The sequence below is a fragment of the Schistocerca piceifrons genome, chromosome 1 (assembly GCF_021461385.2).
Source record: "Schistocerca piceifrons isolate TAMUIC-IGC-003096 chromosome 1, iqSchPice1.1, whole genome shotgun sequence".
Lineage (NCBI taxonomy): Eukaryota > Metazoa > Arthropoda > Insecta > Orthoptera > Acrididae > Schistocerca > Schistocerca piceifrons.
Genome location: NC_060138.1, coordinates 525,306,863 through 525,326,196, shown reverse-complemented (window position 1 = coordinate 525,326,196; position 19,334 = coordinate 525,306,863). Strand labels below are relative to the sequence as shown.

At 41.8% G+C, this 19,334-nt stretch overlaps 1 protein-coding gene across 2 annotated transcripts in view; it reads left to right on the top strand.

The window, feature by feature from the left end:
* LOC124798356 (IQ domain-containing protein E-like) overlaps positions 1-19,334 on the top strand; it is a 284,773-nt gene that overhangs the window by 212,110 nt on the left and 53,329 nt on the right. Inside the window, exon 7 of one of the 2 annotated variants that reach the window (XM_047261722.1) lies at positions 16,184-16,371. In XM_047261722.1, coding sequence (XP_047117678.1) covers positions 16,184-16,371 — 188 coding nt within the window. Of the gene's footprint in view, positions 1-16,183; positions 16,372-19,334 lie in introns of those variants that run through there. The other variant, XM_047261731.1, reaches the window with a different exon arrangement.

The window sequence follows — 19,334 nt, the reverse complement described above, 5'->3', positions numbered from 1 at the left end:
CTGCAAGGTGTTGTTCATCAGTAGTGACTATTGATGAATGCATCTTGCAGTACATATCTGAAGATTATCTAGTAGACTGATCAAAAGTGATCATTATTAACAAAATAAATAGAGATCAAGATGGTGTTTTTCATTCATTACTGCACCAGGCTGTAGACAAATTATACACTATTAGTGTATTGCCTGTTGGCTTTGTCTCAGGATCTATGGCTGATGTTTAATGATATTTCTGACATTTTGTCAGCACAAGTGGATGGCACTGTCAAAAATGTTTCACCTGACATTGCTGGTGGCAGACTGGGGCCAAGACCATGACCAGAGATTATGTACCTGTCATGCAAATTTCTAAGGGTTTTTCCCCGGTCATTACCAGTTCTAGGCACTTCAGTCTGGAAACGCGTGACTGCTACGGTCGCAGGTTCGAATCCTGCGTCAGGCATGGATGTGTGTGATGTCCTTAGGTTAGTTAGGTTTAAGTAGTTCTAAGTTCTAGGGGACTGATGACCACAGATGTAAAGTCCCATAGTGATCAGAGCCATTTGAATCAGCCCTATTTTCACAATTGTTGCATTCATTTATGGTCTCCAGTTCATAGCCACTGCACTTAAGCAGTCCTGTCTCTATAACAGCATTGGACACTTAACTACCACCCCCTTTTATACAGTATTCAATTCTAAGGTGGAGCATATGGTTAGGATCTTCAAAATGCAATTGCAGAAGTCATGGTATCAACATTATCTGAGGAACCTTTTACTAGCTTCCTCACTAAATACTGACCCACCCATGCCAGTGAGTGTAGTGGGTACAAATATCACATATTATTTGACCATCTACACTCCTGGAAATTGAAATAAGAACACCGTGACTTCATTGTCCCAGGAAGGGGAAACTTTATTGACACATTCTTGGGGTCAGATAGATCACATGATCACACTGACAGAACCACAGGCACATAGACACAGGCAACAGAGCATGCACAATGTCGGCACTAGTACAGTGTATATCCACCTTTCGCAGCAATGCAGGCTGCTATTCTCCCATGGAGACGATCGTAGAGATGCTGGATGTAGTCCTGTGGAACGGCTTGCCATGCCATTTCCACCTGGCACCTCAGTTGGACCAGCGTTCGTGCTGTACGTGCAGACCACGTGAGACGACGCTTCATCCAGTCCCAAACATGCTCAATGGGGGACAGATCCGGAGATCTTGCTGGCCAGGGTAGTTGACTTACACCTTCTAGAGCACGTTGGGTGGCACGGGATACATGCGGACGTGCATTGTCCTGTTGGAACAGCAAGTCCCCTTGCCGGTCTAGGAATGGTAGAACGATGGGTTCGATGATGGTTTGGATGTACCGTGCACTATTCAGTGTCCCCTCGACGATCACCAGTGGTGTACGGCCAGTGTAGGAGATCGCTCCCCACACCATGATGCCGGGTGTTGGCCCTGTGTGCCTCGGTCGTATGCAGTCCTGATTGTGGCGCTCACCTGCACGGCGCCAAACACGCATACGACCATCATTGGCACCAAGGCAGAAGCGACTCTCATCGCTGAAGACGACATGTCTCCATTCGTCCCTCCATTCACGCCTGTCGCGACACCACTGGAGGCGGGCTGCACGATGTTGGGGCGTGAGCGGAAGACGGCCTAACGGTGTGCGGGACCGTAGCCCAGCTTCATGGAGACGGTTGCGAATGGTCCTCGCCGATACCCCAGGAGCAACAGTGTCCCTAATTTGCTGGGAAGTGGCGGTGCCATCCCCTACGGCACTGCGTAGGATCCTACGGTCTTGGCGTGCATCCGTGCGTCGCTGCGGTCCGGTCCCAGGTCGACGGGCACGTGCACCTTCCGCCGACCACTGGCGACAACATCGATGTACTGTGGAGACCTCACGCCCCACGTGTTGAGCAATTCAGCGGTATGTCCACCCGGCCTCCCGCATGCCCACTATACGCCCTCGCTCAAAGTCCGTCAACTGCACATACGGTTCACGTCCACGCTGTCGCGGCATGCTACCAGTGTTAAAGACTGCGATGGAGCTCCGTATGCCACGGCAAACTGGCTGACACTGACGGCGGCGGTGCACAAATGCTGCGCAGCTAGCGCCATTCGACTTCCAACACCGCGGTTCCTGGTGTGTCCGCTGTGCCGTGCGTGTGATCATTGCTTGTACAGCCCTCTCGCAGTGTCCGGAGCAAGTATGGTGGGTCTGACACACCGGTGTCAATGTGTTCTTTTTTCCATTTCCAGGAGTGTACATGCAACACAGTGAACCGAGTCCACACTCACATGCCTGCTACTGACTACTATTCTGCTGGCTCCCAAGTATGAGCTCACATCTTTGGCTGGGTCCCACAGTGGGTTCAAGATATTGAGACTAACCACACAGGCTGTCAGCTTTTTGAAGTTGTGAAGAGGAATGACTGATAAACCACAGTAATCTTCCAGTCTTCTCAAAAATGAGAAAGTTTCAGGTGGCAGCATGCAGAACAAGTTTTCACACTATGACTTGTTGTTTCTTTTTTCTTTCACATAACGATCTTGGATAAAATCTTATATGTGCAGTCTAGGACTGAGAGTCAATACTGTAGTAGTTCAGGTTGCTCTCATCCCCTTTCTTACGTAGTGGGTTGATGACTGCCGTGGTTCAGTGTTTGGGGAATTATTCAGCTATCTAACTTTTTGTCAGAGTCATGTGTAAGGTGGCCTTGATTGTGTCTCTTGAACATTTCCGTACTTCGACAAAAATTTGTTCATTTCCACATACTTTATAATTTGTTGGGCTTGGTTTTTATTGCAGTGTCAACCTAGATTTGTAAGAGTTCTGTTTCTTCACAATTCAAAAGTTTATTAAATGCTTTTGCCATAATATCAGCATTTTCTGTGTTACTATGTGTCATTCTTCCATCATCATCTTTCAGTATTAATTTAGGGGTTTATTTTGTTCCAGTTGTTTCCCAAAGATTTTGTAATGTTCTTGGAATTAGTTTTGTGGTAATTATTTTCTAAAGAGTTTATTTTGTCTTTATGAAATCCTCCTCTTCATCTTTAATTTTGTCACATTGTCTGCAACAGATCTGAAAAAGTTGTTAAAACTGTTGGCTGTTTCTAAGGTGTTTGTTATTTTTTTATTTTATTTTATTTATTTATTTATTTATTTTTTTGATTGGATTGTCAGTGTCATAATAACTGCTGTCTGCTTCACATCTCCTGTGCAGCAAGCTACGTAAATTTAAGTATTGACTGTGTTTTTCTTACTTATCACTTCTTTCTCCATGTGTTTTTGCTTTTAGGAAGCTATAATTTTCAAATACTAGTAATAGTGTTCCATAGATTTCATGTTTGTTTTGAATACAGTCAGAGAGAGTCCCTTTAGTCAGCTGTGGTGCCAGTACTGCCAGTGTCATCGTAACTGTCGTCTGCTTCACATCTCCTGTGCAGCAAGCTACATAAATTAAAGTATTAACTATGTTTTTCTTACTTTCACTTCTTTCTCCGTGTGTTTTTGCTTTAGGAAGCTTTAATTTTCGAGTACTGGTAATAGTGTTCCATAGATTTCATGTTTGTTTTGAATACAGTCCAGAGACAGTTAGTGCTTCCTTTCATTGTTTCCAACAAGAAGTGTCTAGTAACCACAGTTTAGTCAGCTATCAGCTGCCTTTAGTGAATTAGCAGTCTAGTTAAAAGTTGATTACTCTTAACTCTCTGCAGTAAATTGTTGATTTCTTAGGATGGATAGACTGCTGTGTATGGACACACGAGGAGCTGGCCACTGTTCGCGAGGAACTGGCCACTGTTCATGAACAGCTGAATGTGCTGATGGCCATGGTCAGCCGTCTTCAGGCTGCTGCCTCAGAGTGTAGCAGCAGTGGGGAGTCTGGTGCATTGCATGGTAAACCCCAGGTGTTACATGCTTCACCCACGGTCCCTGCCGTCGAGACATCTTCACGGGTAATGGGTGCGGTTGGGTCACCCTCTCCTCATGGGAAGTGACGGGGTCAATGGCGTCCACGTCGCACGAGGTGGAGGGTCAATGTGGAGGCTGGTATGTGGCATGTCCCGCTCTGTCTGTGAGTGGACATGTGGCCACTCCTTCAGCAAGGTCCGAGCAGGCACATGGGGGGAGAGGTTTATTAGTGATTGGGAGCTCCAATGTTAGGCAGGTGATGGAGCCCCTTAGGGAAATAGCGGAAAGGTTGGGTAAGAAGGCCAGTTTTCACTCTGTCTGCTTGCCGAGGGGTCTAATCCGAGATGTGGAGGAGGCCCTGTCGGCAGTGGCAGAGAGCACTGGGTGCACCCAACTGCAGATTGTTGCTCATGTCAGCACCAATGACGCCTGTTGTCTGGGTTCAGAGGTCATCCTCAGTTCATACAGGCGGTTGTCGGAGTTGGTGAAGGTGGAAAGCCTTGCTCGTGGGGTGGAATCTGAGCTAACTATTTGTAGTGTCATTCCCAGAACCGATTGTGGTCCTCTGGTTTGGAGCCAAGTGGAAGGCTTAAACCAGAGGCTCAGACGATTCTGTGGAGATCTGGGGTGCAAATTTCTTGACCTCCACTATCGGGTGGAGAAATGTAGGGTCCCCCTGAATAGGTCAGGCATGCAATACACGCAGGAAGCAGTTATAAGGGTAGTGGAGTACATTTGGAGTGCACATGTGGGTTTTTTAGGTTAGAGAATTCCCTCCCTAGGCCCGACAAAACGCCTCCTGAGACGTGGCAAGGTAGCAGTGTAGGCAAAATGCAACAGGGAATGACAATATTAATGTGGTAATAGTAAACTGCAGGAGCTTCTGTAGAAAGGTGCCAGAACTGCTCTCATTAATAAACGGTCACAATGCCCACATAGTACTAGGGATGGAAGGTTGGCTGAAACCAGATGTAAACAGTAATGAAATTATAAACTCAGATTCTCAGATTGGAATGTATACCTCTGAGTGAAGCTGGGCAGTTAAGGAGGAGGTTTGTTTATAATGATAAAAAGTGTAATAGTATCGTAGGAAATTGATGGAGATCCAAAATGTGAAATAATTTGGGTGAAGGTCACAGTTAAAGCAGACTCAAACATGGTAATTGGATGTCTCTATAGGCCCCCTGGCTCAGCAGCTGTTGTGGCAGAACACCTGAAGGAAAATTTGGAAAATATTTTGAGTAGATTTCCTGACCATGTTACTGTTTTGGGTGGAGATTTTAATTTACCAGATATAGACTGGGAGACTCAAATGTTTATAATGGGTGGCAGGGACAAAGAATGCAGTGAGATTTTTTTAAGTGCATTATCGAAAACTACCTTGAGCAGTTAAACAGAGAGCCAACTCATGGCAATAACATATTAGACATTCTGGTGACAAACAGACCCGAACTATTTGAAACAGTTAACACAGAACAGGGAATCAGTGATCATAAAGTGGTACATCATCAGTGATTTCATCCGTAAATAGAAATGTTAAAAAAGGTAAGAAGATTTTTCTGTTTAGCAAAAGTGACAAAAAGCAGTTTTCAGAGTACTTGACAGCTCAAAACAAAAGTTTTATCTCAAGTGTAGATAGTGTTGAGCATCAGTGGACAAACTTCAGAACCATTGTACAATATGCATTAGATGAGTACATGCCCAGCATGATTGTAAGAGATGGAAAAGAGCCACCGTGGTACAACAACCGAGTTAGAAAACTGCTACGGAAGCAAAGGGAACTTCATAGCAAATATAAACATAGCGAAAGCCTTGCAGACAAACAAAAATTACATGAAGCGAAATGTAGTGTGAGGAGGGCTGTGCGAGAGGCATTCAGCGAATTTGAAAGTAAAGTTCTATGTACTGACTTGGCAGAAAATCCTAAGAAATTTTGGTCTTATGTCAAACCAGTAGGTGGATCAAAACAAAATGTCCAGACACTCTGTGACCAAAATGGTACTGCAACGGAGGATGACAGACTAAAGGCCGAAATACTAAATGTATTTTTCCAAAGCTGTTTCACAGAGGAAGACTGCACTGTAGTTCCTTACCTAGATTGTCGCACAGATGACAAAAAGGTAGATATCAAAATAGATGACAGAGGGATAGAAAAACAATTAAAATTGCTCAAAAGAGGAAAGGCTGCTGGATCTGAAAGATCCTTTATCATTTAGCTACAATGTAGCAGGTCAGCAACTGGAAGCAGTTAATTCCATAAATTATCTGGGAGTAGGCATTAGGAGTGATTTAAAATGGAATGACCATATAAAATTAATCGTCGGTAAAGCAAATGCCAGACTGAGATTCATTGGATGAATCCTAAGGAAATGCAGTCCGAAAACAAAGGAAGTTGGTTACAATACACTTGTTCACCCACTGGGTGAATACTGCTCACCGGTGTGATACCCGTACCAGGTGGGGTTGATGGAGGAAATAGAGAACATCCAGCAGAGAGCAGCACGCTTCGTTACAGGATCATTTAGTAATCACGAAAGCATTACAGAGACCGTGCAAGAGAGATGCTCAGTAGCTCGGTATAGGCTTTTGTTGAAGTTTTGATAACATACTTTCACCGAGGAGTCAAGCAGTATATTACTCCCTCCTACCTATATCTCGCGAAGAGACCATGAGGATAATATCAGAGAGATTAGAGCCCACACAGAGGCATACCGACAATCTTTCTTTCCACAAACAATACGAGACTGGAATAGAAGGGAGAACCGATAGAGGTACTCAAGGTACCCTCCGCCACACACCATCAGATGGCTTTCGGAGTAGGGATGTAGATGTAGATTGGGTTATGGTTTTAATTGCTGCTTTCTTTCACTGTTATTTTTTATATCACTCCACATGGCCCTCATAAATAATTTAGAAGTAAAGGAGACCAAGAACTGAATAGTAGAGGTGTTTTTGGGATGACAATAGCCACATAAAAAAGAGTGAAAACTTGCTAGCTTTTGGACAACTCCTTCAATGTGGTAGAGAATGCATACATGTGTGCCCCCCCCCCCCCCTGCACACACACACACACACACACACACACACACACACACACACACACACACACACACACACACCTGTGTAGCCACATTGTGCCCACTGAATGTGCGACATAGTGTGTTCAGCTAAGGATTTGTCAAAAAGTTTGCACATTTTCATTCTTTTTTGTGCGCCAACCGATGACTAAAGGCTTTTACTAGTCCGTGAAAGTCTCCTTTACTCCCAAATTACTTAAATTCTACCAGAACTTTCCGTTCCTTATATCAGCAAGGCCTTAACTGTATTTGTTGAATTATATATGTATTTATCATTACATGTTATTCTGCTTCTCTTTTTACTTTTCTTAGTATTTTGGAATATTTTTTATAATATACAGGGGTAGGACAAAAATATGGTAACACCATGCTTGAACATAAATATAGATACTAGCCAATCCTGCAGGTTTCATTGTTTTGTTTGACCTCAAATGGCACCTGTGCAATGTTCTCAATATATTGCAGGTTTCAGTCATGGTCAGAACAGTGTCCGGTGTAGTTGTGAGCACATTTGAACATGTGCAAATTGTTGGTACTTGCATGGTGGTCGCCTCCGTAACCAAGGTGGGCAATGTGTTTGGTGTTTCAAGAGGTACTGCATTGAAGATTTTGCAGCACATGCAGAGAGAACAGAAAAACATCATCGACTAAGTCACAATGGGGATGAAAATGTTTGTTGATTGATCATGATGGACAGTCATTGAATAGGACTGTAATGAAAAATAAGAGAATGATAGCTGCAGAGGTAACTGCAGAATTGGACATCACACTTACAAACCCTGTCAACACCAAAACAACACAATGGGAGCTCTATAAGCAGTGAATTGCAGGGTGAGCTGGAATTCCAAAACCACTCATCAGCGCTGAAAGTTTCTGAAACAACAAAACTTGGTACCAAAACCATACAACCTGATGTACGGAGCAATCGAAGAATGTGATTTGGTCAAATGTATCTCGTTTCACCCTGTTTCTATATTTTGGCTGAGTATATGTCCCAAGAGTGAAACGCAGTGGGGGTTCAGTGGCATTCTGAGCAGGCCATAATCATGGTATTACGTGGGCCCCGTGGTTGCACTGGAATATCACATTACTGTCAAGGGTTATGTGACCAGTTTGGCTTATTTGTTCCATCCCACGTTTCATTGTTTGTTCCCCAATAGTAATGCTGTGTTCAAAGAAAACAGAAGCCAATTTCATACAGCTCATATGATCTAACACTGGTTTTGTGAGTGTGAGGATGAAGTGTCACATGCCTCCTGGCTACCACAATCATCAGATCTTGCCATTATTGAGCCCTTGTGCTCTACCTTTGAGAGAAGGGTGAATGGTCACTATCCACCTCCACCATTGTTACCTAGGCTTGCTATTATTTTGCATGAAGAATGGTGTAAGATTCTAATAAATGAAAAGCACTAGTTTGCTTTTGCCCTACAGTATTAATTTATTGTGTTAACTGGTTTTCAACTCAACAAGGCCGTCATCAGACATTTACTGACTATTGTGGCCAAAGACGTTACAATGTTTGTAAACAACCTTGGAAAAGAAGTTACACATCTAGATTGACCACAGTGTCAAAGATGTCATTTACTGTGCATTTGTGCTTTAATCTGGGTGTGTAACTTCTTTTCCAATGTCATTTACAAACTTTGTAACTTATTAGGCAAAAGTAATCAGTAAATGTCTGATGATGGCCTTGTAAGTTGAAAACTGGTTAACACAATAAATTAATACTGTGGAACAAAAGCAAATTAGCACTTTTCATTTATAATAATGTTATCCTACCAAGAACTCATGAAAGAATCAGTTAACATGGTATAAGATTCCCTTGAAAACCATACAGGACTTACATTTATCCATTCTGAGATGACTGTAATATGTTTTGACTGCAACAGTTTTCCTATACTTTATTATGCATGATAATGAGTTGTGTTTTTGGCGTTTCCATATTTTTGTCCATTCCTGTATGTGCAGTTCAGGTGCTCAAGTATTCAAGTTGCACATTTTGTGTAGTAGTATATTCTTCTGGCAAGAAGCCCTTGTTCCCATTGATCCAACTGTTTGTTCTAGAATTGCCTCTTATGGTTATCTGTGGATATGCAGTTCAGAAGTAATGAGTTAATGTATCAATGAAAGTGTTAAATTTTTTATGTAAGTCATTTTATAAAGTTGCAGCTGTTTTTCTTTGTTTAGTAAACTGTTGATGTACTTTATGTAGTCCTCACTGTAGAATCCACAAGAGGTTCTTAAAGACATCTTGTTCCCAATACTGTGTTTTACTTTCAGGTTTAGTATATGAGCTAGTTGGTGACTAAAGCCTGCATTGAAAATGTAGTAACCAAGTAATACACGAGACTGATCCAAGTAACACAGATATGGCTGTATTCATGAAGCTCTGAATGGAAGACAGACTCTCGTGGATCCCCACATAACAAGACTCAGTACACTGATGTGAATGGTATGCTGGAAGGACATAAAAGAGAATCAGTTAGCGGTGCTCTGCAAATATTTGAATATGAGTGAGTCGGCGGCAGACGGTGCAGCAGAAACTTCACCACGTGCATACCTCCCGCAGGTGGCCTCCAGCAGCCGGCCATCACTGATATAGATGGCAGCCAATTCAAACACACAAGCATGGTGACACCATGCTCAGCACTCTCACACTCACACTCACATGCACTAGTTGCAGGATACAGCGCACCTCTTCCTCATGCAGAATGGGTACCCAAGGTCAGAGGAGACCCTGGTGACTCATCAAGAGACGCATCCATCAGATCCAGAGTGGTGGCAGTCAGTGCTGACGGAGGGGGCAGGACGATGTCGAGGCAGTCATCAGAGAATAGAGTCGGAACACACAGAAATGGGGGTGTGCCAGTGGTCGATGGGCCCACACGGTGCCTGATGACAGCAACTGGGTGGAGGGTGTTGTGGGTTGGCAGGAGAGCCAACACTGGGATACTAGAGGAAGCCGAAAGGCATGCATTTTAGCTCACGCAGGCTGGCGTGAGGTCTGGAACAGGACAAGGAAATTAGACTTTAGGAAAAACGGACGTAGCTGGTGGAATACTTAACTTTAATCCATTAATGGTGAATGTCGCTCTTGATGGTACATGTTTTACAGTATCAATAGTAACTGGTAATGGCGCCTTGCTAGGTCGTAGAAAATGACGTAGCTGAAGGCTATGCTAACTATCGTCTTGGCAAATGAGAGCATATTTTGTCAGTGAACCATCGCTAGCAAAGTCGGTTGTACAACTGGGGCGAGTGCTAGGAAGTCTCTCTAGACCTGCCGTGTGGCGGCACTTGGTCTGCAATCACTGATAGTGGCGACACGCGGGTCCGACGTATACTAATGGACCGCGGCCGATTTAAAGGCTACCACCTAGTAAGTGTGGTGTCTGGCGGTGACACTACAGAAGGTACCATCATCATTTCTACGTCGTCATCAGCAGGCAAGTCCCAGTGTGGAGGCAATGGGGCTGGACCCACTGGTGATGATGGCTGATGCAATGATGGTGAGGGGACAGGTGGACACTTCCCGACCAGAATTGCAGGCTGCAGCAACAGACCTGAGGTTGAGGACAACCTGGTGCCCAGTGCTGGGAAGTAGGAATTCCAGGGCATGGCACAGGGAAGAGATAGCCAGTGGGATGGGAGCAACTCAACACTAGGCAATGACAGGGTGGGCAGCAGTGATGGGGGCAGCACATGCAAACCAGTTACTTCTGGCAGCGAACGGAGGTGCAACTGATCAAAGTGGTATGCCACTAGCCCATTGGCCATATCAAACAGATGGCATCCCTAGTGGCAGACAAAGTGCCCGTGCAACTAAATACTTGCCCCCACACCAGCAATCATGGCACGAAGTGGCTGAACAAAACTGACCACGGCAGCTGCAGCATAGGCTGAAGAAAGTGGAGGAGCATGCATGGCTACTGGCTGAGAAGCAACTCAGCGGACCCCACTGCCCCATAGGCAGGAAGTGATAGGTGCTCAGAAAATGGAGAAAGGTGTCATCTGGCAAAGAATGCACAACAAACTTTTTCATTTGGGATTTGAATGTGTACGCTAGTTTTCAGCCTCGCCATTTGATTGAGGGTGGAATGGCAGAGCCACAACATGAGAAATGCCGGGAACAAAAGAATTCAAAGGTGTGAGAAATGAACTGGGGCCCATTATTGGAAACTAAGGTATAAGGCAACCCCTCTGTAGACAAAGTCTCAAGAGCATACAAAATGTGACCGCAGCCAACATCATGCACACTGGAGAATGTAAGGAAACTGGGAAAATGCATGCACTATCGAGAGCCAATAGGGATTCAAGAAGGGATCCATGAAGTGTACATGAATGCATACCATGGCTGGTGTAGAGGAGGCCAGAGGTACTGAGATGTTCTTGGAGCTGCCTGGTGTTTTGCCATCAATCCCTGGCCAATAAACATGTTTCCTAACTAACAGTTTAGTGCAAAAAACTCTCCAATTGCCCTGGTGGAAAATGGCTTAGAAACTCGTGCCATAAGGTGGTGGGAATGACTACTCTGGGAGTGAGGTCTTCCATGGACAACAGCAAAACACTGTCAGAAACAGAGTGTCAATACTACAAAGAAAAATAGTTGTGCAGGGGTTTGAAGCCCGACCCAACAGTATATCCGACCAGCCCTGTTGAGCAAAATGAACCACCTGGCATAGAACCAGGTCAACAGCAACAGCAGCTTCTATGTGCGATCTTTTAACTGGGAAATCCACAACCATGACCTGCATTTCTGAATCAAGATGGAAGAAAAGCATTCTTCATTATCAAAGTTGGGATCAGGACCCACAGGAGGGCGGGACAAGGTGTCCACATTGGCATGTTTAAACTTGGATTGAAAATGGATTTCATAAGTGAAGCAAGACAAGAACAGAGCCCAGCATTGTAGGCAGTGTGCTGCCTTGCCAGGCAATGAAGTGTGAAGAATAAACAAGGAAACCAAGGGTTATTAGCCACTAAGCCAACTTAGCACAGCGGTTCGCACAATGCTGAGGTGCTGTTCCAGAACATGGAGAGCCTCAGCAAATCTGTTTGTTTGTAAGGGAGATTCAAAGTAGACTGGGGCAGCAGTGAAAATATGGATCGAGGAGGGAGGCATGCCAGGTTAATATGTGCAGTTGTGTGAACTGCAGTGCCAAGGTGGCTTAGTGCCTAACACAACTGTCTAGTAAGCAGGAGACCTGGTTTTGATTCCCAGTCTCACTACACATTTTCATTTTCTACTTCAGTTTATATACATTAAAAACAATAAAAGGTTGAAAAAACTGAGATTTCATGAGGTTATGCCATAAGCCTGTGGACTGTAAGACAGAAAACAAAATGCACAAACTTTTCAAGTGATCAGCCGTAGAGGAGCCTGTGACAACAATACCATCCAGATCATTAATTCATCCCAAGACAAGGATAGATTATTGCTCTAAAAATCATCACCAACACACTTTGTCCACAGGAACCTGCAGATATGCTTCAGATAAATCAGTTTCAGAAAAGCACTGGCCACACAGTATTTTTGCCAACAGTTCCTGCTGGTATGAGAGAGGATACATATCCATGATTGACTGTGCATTGACAGTAGTACTGAGGTCACCACAAAAGCATAGTTTTTCCAATGGTTTCCAAACTTTAACCAGCAGAGACGATTCACCAACCATAACAGGTTACACCACCCATAGAGATTGAATTCTGTACAATTCTCCTTTCACTTGATCTTCCAGGGCAACAGGAAAACGACCTGCACAGCAAAAATGAGGCCAAGCCATGGATTTCAAAGAAATATGAGCATAAAAATTCATTGTATTCCCTATACCTTCCGAAAACAAGTCCAAAAACTCCTCACACAGTGTTTCCAGATGAGAATATGATACCTGATCAGCCACAAAGTGAATTGCATTGGTAATAGAAAATCCAAAGACCTGAGATTTGTCCACTCCGAACAGGTTCTCAACACCTGCATCAGCAATCAATAAATATGTAATGGAACAAACCATTGACTTGTAAGAGGCAGATATCATAAATTGTGCCAATCATAAATTGTCCCAGCACCACAATGTTCTGTTTGTTATAACTGACCAGCTTCCGTATGACATTTCAACTACAGTGGGCCTGAACTCACATAGGTTTGAGAATTCAATAACTTCACTGCAGCAACGATGTAGACCTGTAGCTGGATCACTTTTTGAAAAACATTTAAGTCGGTTAACAGCTTTAGAGAAGTCAAAAGCATCAGAGTCACACAGTTAAGTCCATGTCCGTATCCTGAGCAACCTTTGGGAAATGACAGACTGAGGTGAGGCGGCCTTTCTTCTGGCAAGCATTACATGTAGCCCAGCACTTAGGACATGCCAAATGTTCATGTTGAAAAAAAACAGAAAGGGCAAGTCGGAAACAGAGAACTCTGATGCTGGCACTGTAGTGGTTGTGGCTGCTTGGCCCGGCCTTGATCAGCTTGGTGCTAGGGCTGCATGTTTACCACCACCACCACCACTGCCGCCTTGTCGTGCAAGCTATCTATCATCCTATTGGACTCATCTTGTGACACTACTCCCAATTTTCCCTACACTTCAATCTGGTCACCCAATGTGTGAGAAACTTCAAAAGAGTGCCCTATCTGTAATACTACTGCGAACAGGGATTTTTTTCACAGAATAAAGCTCTCTGGTGCAAGTCTTTTTCTTGAGTTAAACAGATAGTTGTGTCACACAGCACAGAGTCTGCATAAGAGTCATTATGTGTGACAATAATGAACTGACATGTATTGCTAAGGTCGTGAAGTTTGGCTGCCCAGGCCCTGTATGACATGTTTGGTTTCTCACAGATTCGGTGGAGTTCGACTCGTTTTGCTATGACATGTGTTCATTTGCAATAATAGTTGGACAATAAGCTGTGTATGTGATCAAAAGTAAGAGCTACAGGTTCTTGTAAAGTGGCAAGTTGACACTGTAATTGATACACCTTAGGTGGAATCTGTGAGAGGAAGAAGGCTTTGCACAAAGTCGAGTCTGTCACACCAAAAGTTAAAAAAATGCCATCTTAGACTTTTTTGTAAGCATCCCAGCCCTCAGCTGAACCATTGTATGGAAGGAATATGGGTGGATGGACCGACAAAACAGCACCCTGTGTCTTAATGGAAGCTGACAAAGTGGTCACAGTTGAAGTAAGCTGTTCTATCAAAGCCACTAGCACAATGTTCATAATGAATAAACTTGATGAAACTGTAATTAAAAATTCCACAACCAGAACCCATTCCAAACTCATTTACACTTGTGTAGTTGCCATGTAATACATGAGACTGGTACATGTAACACAAATATGGCTTTATCCATGAAGCACTGTACAATAATGGAAAACAGATATCCCCACATAACAAGACACAGTACAGTTATGTGAACGATACACTGGAAGGCCATACAAGAGAATCAGCTAGTGTTGCTCCGTGCATATATACACATGAGTCACAGGCAGACAGCACAGCAGAGACCTCACCGTGTGCACGTCTCCTACATGCCTCCCACATACAGCCTCCAGCAGCCTGCCTGCACTGATGCTTTTAGAGGACGATTCAGATATGCAATTGCCATGACATCACACTCACAGTCACACACACTAGTCGCAGGATACAGCAGAAAAATTTTACTGAAGTGCAGTGTAAATACCTCTTGACTAGAAACTGATCTAAACCTTTTTTGCTAGTGTCTTTTATTCAGGTATGACCCCTTCTTTCTTCCAGCTACTGAGCATGGTGTTTTGTTTAAAGGAGCTACAGTATATGGTTAAAAGTGGAGTAAAAGTGGAGCTAACTCAGCCACCAATTCGTAAAGAAACTGATAGATATTCCATTGGTCTCTGGTGCCTTGTTTAGTTTTAGTGACTTCAGCTGTTTACCAACTCAGTTGACACTGATATTTGTGTAGGTCATGTTTGCAGAGGTAAGAGAATTAAACTTGGACAGTACTCTTGGGTTTTCCTTTCGAAGGGAACATTTGAAAATTGAGTTCATTGTTTATGCTTGTGCTTTGCTACCCTTAATTTCAGTTCTTGTGGCATTCACGAATGCCTGTACACTAATTCTGGCAGACAGCCTTTGCATAAGACCAGAATTTCTTTGAGTTTTGTTAGAGGCCTTTCCATGACATTCTGCTACAGTTGTCATTGAAAATTTCAGGCATTGCTCTTTTGATAGCCAAATTCATTTAATTTAGCATCTCTCTGCCTATAAGCTATCCTTACTGAAAGGATCTCATTTTACTATGAACAAATTTTGCTGTCAGCTGCTCTTTTGTGTGATGGAAGTTGTGTATGAGTCCATGTTCCATTGCATGCATAAGAGTGCAATTATTTCTTTATTACTTTGTATGTTTTCTCATCAAGCAGATTTTTCACTTCTCAATAATTCTCAGTAGATCTTTCACTTACAGTTCCGCATTCAATGACAATAATGTAGCTGTCCAGCTTGTTGACAGCCAAATGCATTTCACTTAGCATATCTCTGCCTATAAACTCCCTAGCTGGATGCTCCTCATTTTCCAATGTACATGCATACCAGAAGGAACAGAGACCGTTTGATCATTATAGCTGTTGTAATTATTACAAAATGGATTCACAAATTGAAAAAAACATTTTAATGTCAACTATACAGTTTATTAGTTATGGATGACAATTTGTGCCAAACTTGGACTCCAACCCAGATTTCCAGCCACTTATCATTAGCAGTCACCTTAACCTATTTCGGCTTTTCGTGCACTCCCCCCCGGGCTGACCTTAACCTCCATATGTCGTCATGACTCCTGACTTCACCCAAATTCTCAATGTCTATGCATTTTCCACCATATGTGCTGAATAATCATCTACTGGAAAGTTGCTTGCTTGCAACATGCAGGAAATCAAAGTCAAAGTCCTGGATATACCTAACATTTTCGCTTGTCATTTCAAATAGATATATTTTTATGGTCACTATTTCACTCATTCTTAATTATAAAAAAATAATGAAGTGAACATGTAGTTTGTCATTGAATAGAACATATAATAGATCACCCAAACTGCATCTAAAGAGGTAGGAAATTAGTATTTTCTGAGAAGACTATTTTGTAGTTTTTAAATGGGATCAAAAAATTATCATCTAAAATTAATTTCACAGCGATTGCTGAATAATGCTGGTAAAGGTTTTTTGTCACAGTTACAGAATGATGAACCTGGAAAGCTACCTCCAGATTCTAGAAAAGAAGCTCGGAAACGAAGAAAAATTGCTCCCTCTGCTGTTAAAGTACAAACAGCAGTAGCACCTGTTTCTGATTCTCATATTGGTACAGGAAAAATTCATAAACAACCAAAGGAATTTCATAAACAGAACATTAAGATTTGCAGGTAATTTATTATATGTAACATGCCCAGAAATATTGTTAGTGTGATCTGTTTAATGGTTGTAAAAAAAAATTCATATGTGTTAATCATTCTTGTTGCATCTGTAATAGCACATATAACTGTTTACTGAGATTATGTGGACTGGCGAAATATACTGTATCATTATTGGGTGCTGAAAGCTTTGGTTATACATTAGCTCTCTACCACTTGTATATACAGTTAAATACAAAACAAAACATACAACAGATGTTTTACTGTAGTCTGTGACCTGTAATGTAAGTAGTTTGAAATATGAACTTTACAACATGCTCTGAAGCCACCCAGTGCTAATCCTAGGATTTCTCTTCATATACTATATGTTGTCTCATTCTGAACTTAAATCAAGGATGAAGAAAACAGCTGAGTAACTGATGCTTTTTAATGTTCTTATAATGCTAGTTGTTATTAAGTCAAAAGTTTTTAATTATCACCACAAAAAATAAAATTAAGCAAATTTTTTCATTTGCTTCCAGGTATGTATATGTAGTTCTGGTACATATTGAAATCTCTGCTACTACTACAATAGTTTGCAGCTAGAGGAGCCAAACTAAAATAGCACAGACACTTCCTGCTGTTATCAAAAATGATGTGCCAAGATACCATGATTAATTGATTCTGTGTGGCTCAATGGCCAGGTCCAAGTTGGATGCTACTTTGGTAACTTGCTTGTTCCTTACCTACCCCAGTTACCCAAACAACGAAAAGGGACTTATAGTTAAATGTGGAATCCAAATGATGTGTCGATTCTGGTGACTCCTCACATCATTGAAAGGTAAAGGGTAGATTAAAGGAAAACATAAAATTTCCATGGGCTGACCAGGAGTCAATCCCACAACCTCTCAGTTTTCTAGTGACATGCTTTATTACTACACTGCCAGGCCACATACTGCGATACTGTGACGTGGAGATTTGAATGTGCACCAGGACTGCAGACATGTACCTGAAAACAAACCAAAAGTTGATTATGTAGCTTTATCTTTTTGAGTTGATAACTAAATATTTATGTCAGCTCCTCACAAAGCTTATAGTGTACACAGATTCACGGAAGTAATCTTACTAGTGGACACCAAAGAAGCACAGAGTTAAAATTGCTTTGTAGCAGAAAATATTAACTAAAAACTATCATTTTTCAACTTAGTCATCATTACTGACTGTGTTTTCTTCAGAGATTCCAAGAATAATGTAAGACAGTGAATTTCAATGCAGTTAATATCACTTGACCTTTTAAAATGGTGCCAAATTTAAGTTGTGAGTTTAGTTGGTCCGCAAATACTGTTTATAATTCCAGACAGAAGTGTCTGAAAAGTAAAGGGTTATATTAATGCAGTGAAACAGAGTGCGTTTTGTGTAATATAATAACAAAATTGGTGGAAATAGCAAATGGAAAAACATATAAGTGAATTCTCAAAAGAAGTGACCATGTTGTTCATGACTGCTCACAAAAAATGAACTCATATATCTGATCATGCAAAAAATATTCAACAACAGGTATCATGTACATAAAATGTAAGATAACTATGTTAATGAAAATGCCAAGCAGAAAATCTTGTGAGCAATAAATGTGACAACTGTGAAATAGGCTTAAAATTTAAGAATGGAGGCCATGTGAATGAAGTCATCAGTGTGCTACTAAATAGGATTACAGGCCTGAAATGCCAATCTGAAACACTGCTATAGCAAAAAACATAATGTGAGCTTAACTTGCAAAATAAGAGTATAAAACAGAGCAGTACCGTGGCCGCTGCATTTTTCAAAAGTACTACCTGTACTGTAGAAGACAGATTGTGTAAGAAATGCATCAAAATAGTATTACTTGTAACCAATGCAGTAAAAAGTGTCATGTTCAATGTGGTGAACCCTTCAATGAGGAAGGACAAAAAGCACACTAGACTAGAAATGAATCAACTGCAAATCTAAATTTTCACCAACTTAGACAAGTAGCAGCAAAGAAACAGCGTATGAGTGCCACAGATTGCCTTCAGAGAGAATAGTGTCACTTTCAGTTTGCATGAAGGACAACAGCAGATGTAAAAGATTTTTTTTCACCAGTTATTCCCAAGACAGTGAAACTGGAAGTGTTCACTCATTGCAGTAGAAAGGCATTTTACTGAAGAAAATGCACAAGCAAGCAGAACAACAAAGTCACATTACTTCACTTGTGTTATCTAACTATTCACCCCAAGATTTAGGAGGCAAAAAATCCTCCAGCACAAACAAATCAATACAGAGTGGGATGTTATTAAAGCTCTAAACCAAAATGTTCGAATGGCAGGGAAAACAAAAAATGTAATTTATGCTGACAACAACGGAAAAAGACTTGCTGTTTGACTTCATGAAAATATGTACTCTCATTATTTTGTTTTTGCTAAGTTCAATGTAATTCTGTGGTTAAAAAAATCAGAAAATTGAATGAAGATGACTGTATTGTGATCATGGGTGGTACAAATGATGTATACAAAAATGAAAGCAAATCAGCAGTGCAAAGTTACAGGAAATTATTTCTACAATTGCACCACACCAATGTCGCCATAACTAACATACTTGTATGGTATGGCTTCCCAGAGTGGTCGACTGTTGATAGGGAAATAGGAGCTCACAATTACGGTGTTACAGAAACAATTTAAAAAATTCAGCTATGTGTATTCAGTAAATGTCAGCAAGCTCTGTGTTAAAAGAAAATAATGTAGAACGACTGGAACTGACAAGTAGAGTAAGTGATCCCTATAATTCTGAAGTAGTCTTATTAATAACAGCTCACAGTGAAAAAGCCTTATGTTGCTTCATGTAAATGTACAGTTCTTAAACAATAAATTTGTCAATCTCCAACACTGACTTGAGAGGTTAAACTGTGGTATGCTTGTAATAAATGGACACTGGTTATCATGTAGAGAATTAGAGTCAAGTGTACCAAATGGCTATGAATTAGT